This window comes from Anastrepha obliqua, chromosome 1, assembly GCF_027943255.1.
Source record: "Anastrepha obliqua isolate idAnaObli1 chromosome 1, idAnaObli1_1.0, whole genome shotgun sequence".
Classification (NCBI taxonomy): domain Eukaryota; kingdom Metazoa; phylum Arthropoda; class Insecta; order Diptera; family Tephritidae; genus Anastrepha; species Anastrepha obliqua.
In genome coordinates, this window is record NC_072892.1 from 52,101,577 (window position 1) to 52,114,473 (window position 12,897).

The 12,897-nt window shown below is 41.0% G+C and overlaps 1 protein-coding gene across 1 annotated transcript; it reads left to right on the forward strand.

Annotated features, from left to right (window-relative positions):
* Positions 1–1,542: 1,542 nt before the first annotated feature.
* LOC129252241 (uncharacterized) lies at positions 1,543–5,477 on the forward strand. Its single transcript, XM_054890916.1, has 2 exons — positions 1,543–5,134; positions 5,434–5,477. Exons 1-2 carry the CDS (start codon positions 1,543–1,545, stop codon positions 5,475–5,477), a joined length of 3,636 nt encoding a protein of 1,211 aa, XP_054746891.1.
* The last annotated feature ends 7,420 nt before the right edge of the window (positions 5,478–12,897 follow it).

Below are 12,897 nucleotides of genomic sequence, written 5' to 3' on the forward strand. Positions count from 1 at the left end.
CTGAAACACTCTTTCGAAAACCGTTGATGAAATTAAGCAATTCATAAATTTCCGTACAAACAATTTTGCTATTAATTATGTTGTAGATGAATATCACAGAAAAAACAAGACATCCTATCCGATAGAATTTGCAAGTCCAAAAGCTGATTGGCTGGGTCATATCGTCCGAATGGATACAAACGCTCCAGTAATCTCGGCCAAAATTGCTTAAGCGGTTATAGCGCCAAGCAAGAAGAAGAAGATTTGTAAATAGAAAAAAATTATTAATGAAAAAGTTTGGCTTTGGGGACTGAAATGAAGGCTGAATGTTGCTAAAAATATGGGAGCAAATCCTTCGTGATCTAAATATTTATTAGTTTTTGTAGTCGGGTGAAATATATTGTACATATGTTTAATGGGGTCACACTTTTTAAACAGTTGCGAAACAGATTTCGGGAATTAGGCTGCCAGATAAGCAATTTTCATAAATAGAATTAATTGGGTAGCCATTTGTTTTGCGCTCCGTATTGATATATTGCCAAAAACCTTAATTTGGATTCTAATTATAGCAAATATTGTTTGAATAAGATTGCGAAAAGATTGTTGAATTCTTTTCTTAAACGTTGGAGATTTTGCTGATCGGGAATTAAATTCGATTACTCATATTTATTTTAGGCTTATTACTGAGCTCTACGAAAGATAATGAAAATTTCAGTTAAGAGCTTTACAGCAATTAAATAAAATTATTCACCTTATTCCTCGGACGTTGCACTATGCGACCTCTTCTACTCTATAATGGGGTTTCTGCATTTAACTTAAGTGACGCACGTCTGAGCACAAAATGCAGTTCGCAGTGGTCGAAAGTTGCAATAGCATGCGAGTGATGCCATATACACATCCGCTATAGTTGAAAATATGTATCTCAAAGCCATTGCGTTGAAAACATTCGGTGGAATAAAATATTTTTAAGACAGTTTTGTATATATCATCATAACTGTTTGGTCACATTATATGCGCCCTTTTTGACCGCATCCTTTGATCCGCCCCTGCACATGATTAGTCATATTATGAGCGCCCTTTTGACCGCATCACTTGATCCGCCCCTGCATTGCATTCCCGCAACCTTGAACATCAGGTGATTAAAGGGGACCAAATTAGAATTAGAACCTTTAGAATTAAGTATATGTGTATGTATATAAGCAAGCCTACATTCAAAATAAAACAGTACACTTTTGGAGTTCGTTGAATTATAACGCTTTTTCTCAGCATTGCCGCCGGACAAACAAAGGAGTTTGTCTGTACATTTTCTGGCGCCCAACGTGGGGCATACATATAGTGTGTCTTAATTTTTAGTGGCAATCGCTGATAACGGAACAAATATCGGTTCAGCAATTACATTTTTCGCAACCGTGGTTTTTGTCAACTTTGCTGTTTGGCATAAAACTTAAGTTTTACTGCAGTGATTCACCAACCACCAAATATTTTTCGGCTCAGCATTTTCATCGTTTTGTTATTTCGCAAATCACACATCCATACCTTTTCGCAAAATTTATTTGGTGAATCATGTCGCTGGAAGAAGTCAAGCAGCAGCGCTTACTAACCCGGAAAAACATGTCCCGCATAAGGACAATAGTGGAGACAAGCGAAAGTAAAACTGGAAAAATACTTTCGCCCATCGAACTCAAGTGTCGACTCGGAATTTTAGATTCCTATTTTAAGCAGGGGTTGGGCTATCAAACGCAAATCGAGAAGCTCGATCCAGAAGACAATGGTCGGGGTGACCTGGAAGACCTCTACGTCACCATCCGTTCAAACATCCAAATGCAGCTCGGTGAAGATGAACACAACTCAACGTTCCGTGAATCAACAGCAGCAATTCCTGTTTCGCATTCAAAAATACCAGTATTAAAATTACCCGTATTCTGTGGAAGGTACTCAGAATATAAAAATTTCATCGCATCATTCATGCACGTCATCGGAAATGAGTCATCGCTGTCTAATATTGAGAAGTTCAACCATCTCCTCAATTGTTTACAAGGACAGGCCTTGGAGACTGTGAAGGCGTTCCAAATCACCAGCGAGAACTACTCAAAGGCATTAGACAGATTAAAGTCCCGTTACGACAATAGCACGCTCATCTTCATGGAAACCATCAAGTCGTTATTCGAGCTGCCTTCTGCTGCAAAAGGTGGTGCTTCTCAGTTACAAAGTTTGGTCGACAACGTGTCTGCACTTTATAGTTCGCTGTTGTCAATCGGCTCTGATAAAAACATTTCGCATTTACTGCTCATTCACCTTGTAATGGACAAGGTTGATGAAGAAACGCAAAGAAAGTGGAAGGAGTCGTTAGACTTCACATCGCTACCATCTTGGGAACAGTGCGCAAAGGTTCTTGAACGACGCTGCCAGTTTTTAGAGTCAGCATCGGGCTCCCTCTCGTTTGGTGATTCTGGAAAATCCAGCTACAAACAGGAAAACAGGAACAAGCCGCCACGTAAGGGTTATTCGTTTTCATGTACAAATCGCTCTTGCGCATTATGTTCTAATTCAGATCACTTGATTGGCAGTTGCTCTCGCTTCAAGCAAATGGAGATTGCTGACCGCTTCAACGAGGTTAAAAGGTTAGGTCTGTGCCTAAATTGTTTGTCTAATAAACACCAACTAGCACATTGCTCGTCCGCATTCAGATGTAAACATTGTGCTCGTTCTCATCACAGCCTACTTCATCGTGCTCCTACTTCAAACAAAATGCAGTCAGTATCGCTTCCTACATCATCACTTGAGCAACCAACGCAACCTGTAAGTACTGCAGCTGCGCACACACATCAAGAAAAATCGCCACAAGACCAAGTCATACTAGCAACTGCAGTGGTACTCATCCGAGATGCGTCTGGCTGTTTTCAGTTGGGTAGAGCGCTACTCGACTCCTGCTCCCAAGTAAATTTTATTACCGAGGAGTTTTCCCGAAAATTACGCCTCCCAAGGGAAAGGCACCACGCTGAAATCCAGAGCATTGGGGACTCGGTAACAAACATCAAACACAAGACATCAGCCACTGTCAAATCTCGAATGTGTGACTATGAGACACCATTATCGTTCCATGTTACCTCGCAGATCGCTTATCAGCCAGAGGCTGAATTTAATATCACATCTTGGAACTTGCCGGCTAACATTGAACTCGCCGACGAAAATTTCTTCAAGCCAACACGTGTAGACCTACTCATCGGCACAGAAATCTTTTTCGACATCCTGTCTATTGGGCAAATAAAGTTAGCACCTGGGTTACCGTCACTACAGAAGACTTTATTAGGTTGGGTCGTCTCTGGCCGATATCAACGACCTATAGAGAATTCGTCATCAATTTGCCTACTGTCAGTTGAGGAATCAGTGGATGCCAATTTGCAACGCCTCTGGAAGCTGGATGAACCATCAAAGGCAGACATGTGGACCACTGAGCAAAGGAATTGTGAACAAAGTTACATGCAAACCGTGCAGAGAAACATAGAGGGGAGAGTTGTTGTCAAGCTACCGTTTAAAGAGGCCCCTCATTGTCTTGGCCAGTCGTACGCAACTGCACTTCGAAGATTTATTGCTCAGGAGCGGCGTATAATGCGCTGTCCTGACCTTCACCAACGATACATCGCATTTATGGAAAAGTATTCCCGCCTTGGGCATATGAGCATCGTTGAAAATGTAAATTTCGATAATCCACATTACTATGTGCCTCATCATTACGTCCTGAAGCCAACTAGCACAACAACTAAACTCAGGGTAGTATTCGACGCCTCCTGCAAGAGTACAACCCAAAGATCGCTCAACGATATTCTTGCTGTGGGTCCTACTCTGCAGAACGATCTATACATCTTGCTACTACGGTTTCGATTATATCGTTACACACTTACTGCTCATATCGTAAAGATGTATAGGCAAATTTTGGTGGATAAAAACGATCGCAAATTCCAATACATCTTATGGAGAAGTACGCCCCACGATGAAATACGCACTTACCAGTTAAACACGGTAACATATGGTACGGCGTCCGCTCCTTATCTCGCTGTACAGAGCCTAAACTACATTGCTGATGCATACGAATCGGAGTATGCGCTCGGTGCCAGCACAATTAAAACGTCATTCTACGTTGATGATCTTTTATGCGGTGCCGATACCCTGGCAGAGCTATCGCGAATCAAATACGAAGTCACGGAGATACTGAGGCGTGGTTGTTTCCCCTTGGCGAAGTGGCATTCAAACCACCATAAATTTCGAGAAGATGACACCATGAAAGATTTAAATATCGACGAAAGTTTTACAACGAGTACTTTAGGTATAAAATGGGATCAAATACGAGATATTTTCTTATTTTCTTTTCAGTCGAAACAACCTGTGAATGGACGTGGAACTAAGAGATCAATCTTATCTATTGCATCAGCGCTTTTCGATCCTTTGGGACTTCTCGCTCCGGTTATTATTACTGCAAAGATCATATTACAAGAAATATGGCTTTTGAAGCTGAATTGGGACGAGTCGGTGCCGCAGAACCTACAAACGGCATGGGAACGATTTCTCGAGGACATCGCTCATCTGAGTACGCTCTCAGTTCCAAGGTATTCTGGATCAACAAATCAAAACTCTTTACAAATTCATGGGTTTTGTGACTCGTCAATTCGAGCCTATGGCTGTGCTATTTATCTTCGCTCGAAATCAACAAAAGGTAAACCTACTGTCACCCTTTTGACTGCCAAGTCGCGTGTAGCTCCAATTAAGAAGCAATCGTTACCTAAACTCGAGTTGTGTGGCGCCTTGCTGTTGGCACGTCTACTAGCAAAAATAAAACCTCTATTCAACGCCAACACCACTGTGTTTCTGTGGACTGATTCACAAATTGTGCTACATTGGCTTGAACTGCACTCAGCTACCCTATCAACATTCGTCGGTAATCGAGTGTCAGAGATTCAAGATCTCACAGCAGATGCAAGTTGGCGGCATGTCCCAACAAAGTGCAACCCAGCTGATATCGTGTCACGAGGCTGTACTGCACTTGAACTAAACAATTCAATTTGGTTTTCAGGACCATCATTCTTACAACTTGAACCCGAAAACTGGCCCAGCAATCAACGTGGCCAACTCGATATGGAAGAAGTTTCTCGAGAAAAACGTAAGTCAGCTTTTAAAGCAGTCATCGAAGAAAACTACATTTTGAAGGTGCTTGAGAGAAACAGTACATACATTCATTGCTTACGAGTTGTAGCCTGGCTATTTCGTTTTCATCAATTAACAAGCAGGCCGCTTAAAACTCACCTAGACAAAGGAACTCTATCGCCTCAAGATTTGAAGCAAGCGCTGTGGTGCATTGTTTGGAATGTGCAACAACAGCACTTCGCTGACGAAATACTGCTGATCAATCAAAACAAAACAATATCTGGGCAACTTAAATTTCTCAACCCGTTTCTGCAGATTCATGGTGGTTTTCGTCTACTACTAGTTGGTGGGCGTCTTGAGCTAGCAGATTTGGCAGATTTTCAGAAACATCCTATCATATTGCCAGGAAAATGCCACTTCGTGGAGCTCTATATTCGACATTCACACATCACTCATTACCATGCAGGTGCTAAAGCACTGGTGGCATTACTACGTCTTCAATTCTGGGTCATAAAATGGCTGTACTACCTGCTTGAAATACATTTCAACGGGCCCGGGATGTTTGGTCACATTATATGCGCCCTTTTTGACCGCATCCTTTGATCCGCCCCTGCACATGATTAGTCATATTATGAGCGCCCTTTTGACCGCATCACTTGATCCGCCCCTGCATTGCATTCCCGCAACCTTGAACATCAGGTGATTAAAGGGTACCAACCTTGAACATCAGGTGATTAAAGGGGACCAAATTAGAATTAGAACCTTTAGAATTAAGTATATGTGTATGTATATAAGCAAACCTACATTCAAAATAAAACAGTACACTTTTGGAGTTCGTTGAATTATAACGCTTTTTCTCAGCATTGCCGCCGGACAAACAAACGAGTTTGTCTGTACAATAACCATCAGGCAGCATTACAACTCGGGGTGAGCTTTGGCTTCATCAATTAGCCTTCTCCGAGTTACATGATTCAAGACAGTAGACCTCCAGTTATGTATTTGAAGTTTTTTGATACCTTCGATGACGTGGTCGAGCCAGCGTTGCGTCTAGTGGCCAGTGCGCAATAAGGAGTTTTGGGTGACGTTCCTTACTCAAGCGCATGACATAACCTAACCCAGTGGAGTCATTCAGTTTTGACAAACTTAATTCACGTCTGCCCTGATGCAAATCTGCAGCAGCTCATCGTTCTAAGATGAAGTGCGCGATATGCATTTTGATGTGAACGCTCGTTTTCATAATAAAACTGAATAACTTTAACGCGTTGCTCGATTGTATATCTTTCCATGATTCAAATTGAGTTAGTCTGAAATTGAAAAATGTGAAATGAAATGCAGAAAAAAACTTGACGTTTAGGTGTGGTTCACCGGCCCTTAAAACTTAACCACCCTTTGTAACAATAATCCTCAACCTGGATTGGACCATACATTTTTCGCAAGCCTCTTCTTTCGAAAGTTCGAAGATTTTGTCCATCCTCGATTGACATTGCCCATGACTCACAGCTTACGTTAAAACTGGTTTTATTATTGTTTTGTAAATACTGTACAACTAATATACTACTGTGGGCAAAAAGTAAGGTGAATTTATTTGTCAAACTTCGCGGGATTAAAATTTCGCTCTAGTTATTTTTTTCATTAGTTGGCAGCACTGTTAATAACATCTGGGCCAACTTTCATGTGAATGTCATTATCAGTAATATATAATATTTACGCTTGTGTTTACCAATCTGATTTGATTGAGCAGAGAAGTGCCATCAAATTTTGTTTGCGGAATGAAATTTCGGCTGCGGAAACGTTTAGCATGTTGCAGAAGGCATTTGGTGATTCGACCATGTCGCAGAAAAATGTTTATAAGTGGTACAAAGACTTCAAAGAGGGTCGAGAACGTGTTGATGACTTGGAGCGCTCCGGATGACCATCGACGTCAACAGATGACCAACACGTCAATAAAGTGAAGGAGTTAGTGCTCAAAAATCGTCGGCTGACTGTTAAAGACCTTACTGATATGATCGGAATATCAGAAGGATCCTTGAAAACCATTTTGAAAGACCATTTAGACCTACGAAAAGTCAAATCTTGTTTGATACCGAAAACTCTCAATTTCTTGGAAAAAAGTCGTCGCGTTGATGTGTGTGTAACAATGCTTTCAGACTATCAGAACAAGCTCAAATGCATCATTACGGGATTTACATTATGCGTCGTTTACGTGAAGCAATTCGTCTAAAAATACCAGAATTATGGGCCAACAACTCTTGGTTTTTGCATCACTATAATGCACCGTCTCACACTGCACTCGTTCTTCGTGACCTTTTCGCCAAAAATTCCACGCATATCGTTCCGCAACCACCGTATTCGCCTGATTTGGCTCCGTGTCACTTCTGGCTATTCCCAAAACTCAAGAGACCACTCCGGGGAACGCGTTTCGAGTCGATTGAGGAGATAAAAGCAGAATCGAAGAAGGTGCTGATGGCTATACCGGAAATGGACTATTTGGCATGTTTCGGGGATTGGAAAAATCGTTGGCATTAGTGTATTTCATCGAGAGGGGATTATTTTGAAGGGGATGAAATTGATTTACAAGAATAAATAAAGATTTTTCATTTTACAACCAAATTCAACTTACTTTTGGCCCACAGTAGTAAATAATATATATAATAGAAAAATATTTCCAGCTACGCGAGAATAGTCTCGATTTTAATGGTTTCAGTTTGGCGTAGAAAGCTTTGCTTGGTGCGACAATTAGATCTTTTTAGTACTTGAAACTTTCTACTTGTTCCAAAAATTTACTGTTCAATAGTAATATTTTCAGTCTTCCGCCTTTTAACATCGCGTGCCATTTTCATGTATTTGGTCTTATCGGCTTTGATAGGAAGCCCGACAGTCTTTGCTTTTGCTTCGATGTAAGAGAAAAGTTCCTCCATGTAACTCCAGCATACGTGATGCCTATATTTACGAGTATGTACATATAAGTGTTAAAAAAACAAAAAACAAATTGAAAAAAATTCGCCACTAAAAAACAAAATTGTCAAATATCACGAAATTTTTTAGCCACTTGAGACTTGAACTTTTTTCTTGATTGGCATGAATACTTTCATAGCCGAAGCGTTTGTATCCATTCAGACGACATGCCCCAGTTAACGAAGCTGCTGGATCTGTATTTGCTGCGCTATGCCTATGTCACCGTACAGCTCATACAGTTCATTGTTTAAGCGCTTGCGATAGGCGGCGTTGCTAACGTGCAAAAGTCCAAAAATCTTCCGAAGACTTGCATTCTATTACGAAAAAATTTAATGGGCTATAAAACTACATAAAAAAAAAAAATAAATAATTGGCGCGTATACTTCTGTTAGGTGTTTGGCCGAGCTCCTCCTCCTATTTGTGGTGTGCGTCTTGATGTTGTTCCACAAATGGAGGGACCTACAGTTTCAAGCCGACTCCGAACGGCAGATATTTTTATGAGGAGCTTTTCCATGGCAGAAATACACTCAGATGTTTGCCATTGCTTGCCGAGGGCGACCGCTATTAGAAAAATGTTTTTTTTTTTTATTAATTTTGCTTTCACCGAGATTCGAACCAACCACCTCTCTGCGAATTGCGAATGATAATCACGCACCAACCCATTCGGCTACGGTGGCCGCATACTCGAAATTTTTCTAATTGAAAGGTAATTTTTTTTTAAAGGTTTCAAATTTTTATTAACATGACTTCTTTTTTGGAGAATGAACCAAATTCTGATTGAAAAATTATATAATATTAAAATTTCAAACTTGCCCATTAGTGCCAGAGCTATAGCTAATTAATACACTTTATACTAACTCTCAAGTTGCTCCAATAAACTTTTTTCGACAAAAAATGCTTTCCACGAAAAAAATATCTCAAGTTTCTAAGGAGCTTTTAGCCGTTAGGAGCCAAATCTAGTGAATCTGTTGATATTCAATTAGTTCTTGCCTTAACTCATGGACAAAATAGTTTCTGAGTATGAATTTCAATTTCATATACTCGTACACGATTGCCTTCCTTAATTCTTTTACTCGGCCACCTTGTGAACCCGTGCACCAAACGTTTTACAGTTACTGCTGTTTGCTTTACGCTGTTTCATTGAGCGCACCCAGGCTCCTACACCCGAATGCGGTAGGAAATGAAGCATTAACAGCAAACGTTGCAATCAAGCGCATTCGATTTGATTTTTCTTTACCACTGCTTTTCAATTTCACAATTTTTTCTTCTTTCAGCGAGTATTTCTTGCAATTTCTGTCTACACTCCTGCGTCGTAAAGCAACGAAAGGCAAGCGAGTGTTGGTTGGTAAGGAGGTGCCGGCTCGTGCAAATGAATGCACGTTTTTGCCTTTAGTATATGAGTGACTTTTAGTTTTTATTTTCTTTTTATACAGCTATTGCATGCGCTAATGGCGTGTGCAACAGTCGTCAACAGACGTTTTTTATTCATTTGCGGCTTTTTTGTTTTCAGAGAAAAAATTTTGTTTTGAAACAACATTTTTATGATTTTTGCCTAGTTTTATTTCGAGTAGCAGACATTGTATTTTCTCCTTGCATCGATTTTTGTGACTAATGTGGGGGGTGACTAAATTTGTGTGCCGATTGCTTTCTTATTATTAGTAAGCTGGAAAGGGATTTTTAATTTACCAAATATGTATAAGAGTGAAAGTTACATTTTGACGCTGGTCTTTAGAAGCTTTTTGAGGGAAGATGTATTTCCCTATTGACAGCTGATAGTTGATCACTTTTAGAGAATTTTTTTCTCTCATTTGATATTTCATGCTTACAGTAGAATTTCTGAACTCGGTTAACCGAATGTAGTCAGGTAGAAATATATGCGTCAACGGTGATCTTCAGTTTATATTTCTTCAAATATTAAGTCAAATTACTGAATTCATGGTTCGATTTACTTGAACTCTATAAAAGTGGCATCACTAAACCCGACTTATTACGAATGCAAAGACTTGTAAGCTTCCATATAATTCTTTTTGTGCTTATGATATCAGAGAAATGTTAAAAAAATCCGGTAATCATTCTGATAAAATGTGAGAGAATTACTTTACTCTGCTCAATACGAAAACATTCCATTTCTAAATCAGCTGAGAGCAATCGCTGCTGTCTGTGTAAATATACAGGATAACCGAAGATAGGCAAATCAATGTCGAGTACAAGAACTCGACATTTTTCAGACTTTAACTAGAAGAATTTTGATCAAGACTTGAACTTGCAACTGCACAAGTTCCAACCGAGTCAGGAGTCCAAAGTTATCACCCATAAACATTATCGCTTATTGGCTAACTGAGCTTCGAAACGCTTGGAAGTGAATCCTAAATTTGAACTAGAAACGATTTTTAGCGACGAGAAGCAGGAATGCACGTCATTGCGGACAACTATACCTTCGAAGTGGTATTTATTTATTTATCTTGACACCGCCGTTAACAGCAACAACGATATCAGCCTGGAGATCAAATGGAGAATCACTCTGGCTATTAGGTGTTACTATGGGCTAAGTAAGCAATTGAGTAGTCGAGCCCTCTCTCGCATGACCAAACTGACACTTTACAAGATGCTCATCATACCCGTGTTGCTTTATGGCGCAGAGGCATGGGTAGTGTCACAAAGCGATGCAGTCGCCCTTGGGGTGTTCGAGAGAAAAGTTCTTCGTAAGATCTTTGGTCCTGTGCGCGTTGGCGAAGACTACCGTTCCAGAATGAACCGCGAACTGTATGAGCTCTACGCCGACATTGACGTATTTCAACGCATCACCATCTAACGCCTGCGTTGGCTAGGGCATGTCGTGCGTATGGATGAAGAAGCTCCAGCAAAGAAGGTGTTCAAGGGCGAAGCCCAAGGGAGCCGACACAGAGGAAGACCATTGCTCCGGTAGAAAGACCAGGTGGAGGAAACCCTATGCTCGCTTGGTGTACAGAATTGGAGAAGGCGCGCGCGGAGCAGAGGCGCCTGGAGAGAGCTAGTGAGGTCGGCCGTAACTCGGTAACGGGTTGTTATGGCCACCTAAGTAAGTAAGTAAGACAAGAAGTAGTTTCAGATGAATGAATATATGAAAAAAATAAAACTTCGATAAGTAAGACGAGTCCAATCTATACAAAGTTCACCAGTTTCATCAATGCTTTCACAAAAAGTTACTGTTTGGTGTGGATTTTGGGCTGATGGAGACATCAGCGGGTTTCAGCAGGGCCATGACTGGTACGGGCGTAGGCATTTTTCATGCACGATTTGAGCCTTCTTGTGAAGGCGACATGAAATACTCATGGATAGCCTGTATACCTTTCTTTTAAGCCACTTCCTTTTTCATAGTTGCTCTACCAATTCTTCACTTTTTTCGTTCAAGTTTGTTGCAAGCAGTATCCAAGCCTTCTATTTCCTCTAGCATAACAGAAAAGTGTGAGCCTAGTTGTCCAAGCCTCTTATGTCTCGTATAAGCAACAGACAGTTGCTGTAAAAGAAGATCAAAGTAGTGCCAACTTTCATCGCATGGATACCTAATATGAAAATTCGCGGCCAGGATGGTGAGTCCATTGCGAGAGTTGAGAATTTATGAAATAATGCTGATGGTAGGATTTTTTTACTGATTACGCAATTTTTAAGATTTTAGGTGTTAAAAAAACAGAGAAGCGTAATAAACAAGAGAGCTAAAACTGTTTTTGAGCGTCTTCTTCTTGGTGATATTTTTTGTGATTTTTTATTAAATTTTCGTGCAAAATGAATTGTGTGCAAACATTTTTTTTGTGTGTCATATGGAATATTGGTCGATTTCAAGAAGGCATTCGACACAATCAAATGAGACTTGATATGGCTGGTGTTGAGTAGAAAGGGAGTACCCGCTAAGATAATCCGCCTCATTAGAGCCCTTTACGAGAACTCTGGCCTGCCAGTGCTCCTCAATAGCAACATCAACAACCTATTCACCACCAACGCAGGCTTAAGGCTAGGTTGTCCCCTGTCACCTCTTATCTTCCTCATCGTCCTAGACAGCGTTATGAGCCAATTGATTCTGCACAAAAGAGGCATCGTATGGAGTTTCACCAGACATCTTGAGGACCTGGACTCTCACAAACTCAATGATATCCAAGCGAAGGCGGACGAGTCACGCTGGCACGTACCGTCGGACTGGAGGTCAACATTGGCTATGAGAGTCAACTACCATAATGCAACACCCATAATGGTTGATGGGTATCCGGTGGAATTTGTCTAAGGCTTCTGCTACTTTGGCTGCATTATCACTACAGACGGGGAAGCAGATGAAGATGTCAACTCTTGGCTAAACAAAGCAAGGGTGGTGTTCGGACGAATGCATACAGTATGGGCGAGTTCGCAAATCTCTCTGCGAATATTCAGCTCATGTGTGAAATCTGTATTGTTGTACGGAAATGAAATATAGCTGGTCTTTAACACCACCACACATAGGCTACATACAATCTTTCGTCAACAAATGCCTTCGCATCATCTCTACCATATTCTGGCCGAACATCATCAGCAATGACGTGCTGTGGAGATCATCGAAAGAGAAACCCATCCTCTGGCTCATCAGACGTAAAAAGTGGCGATGTATAGATCACACGCTTAGAAACCTCCAGATGGCCTCACGTGAACGGCCCTGGACTGGAAGAGAGCAGAGTTCGCGGTCGGCCAAAGAATACTTGAAGAAGGTCGATTTTGCACGAGATTGAAGATGCCGACATCGCATGGGATGGAGCAAAACAATAGCCTAGAACTGTGTACCGTGAAAGAGTCTTAAAGCCTTATGCCTCCGAGCGGAGTGAC

Bases quoted from the DNA above. Each gene is read 5' to 3' on its own strand.
- LOC129252241 (XM_054890916.1), top strand. From the start codon at position 1,543: ATGTCGCTGGAAGAAGTCAAGCAGCAGCGCTTACTAACCCGGAAAAAC. The intron at 5,135-5,433 runs GTAAGTCAGCTT...CCGTTTCTGCAG, and splicing joins AGAAGTTTCTCGAGAAAAAC to ATTCATGGTGGTTTTCGTCT.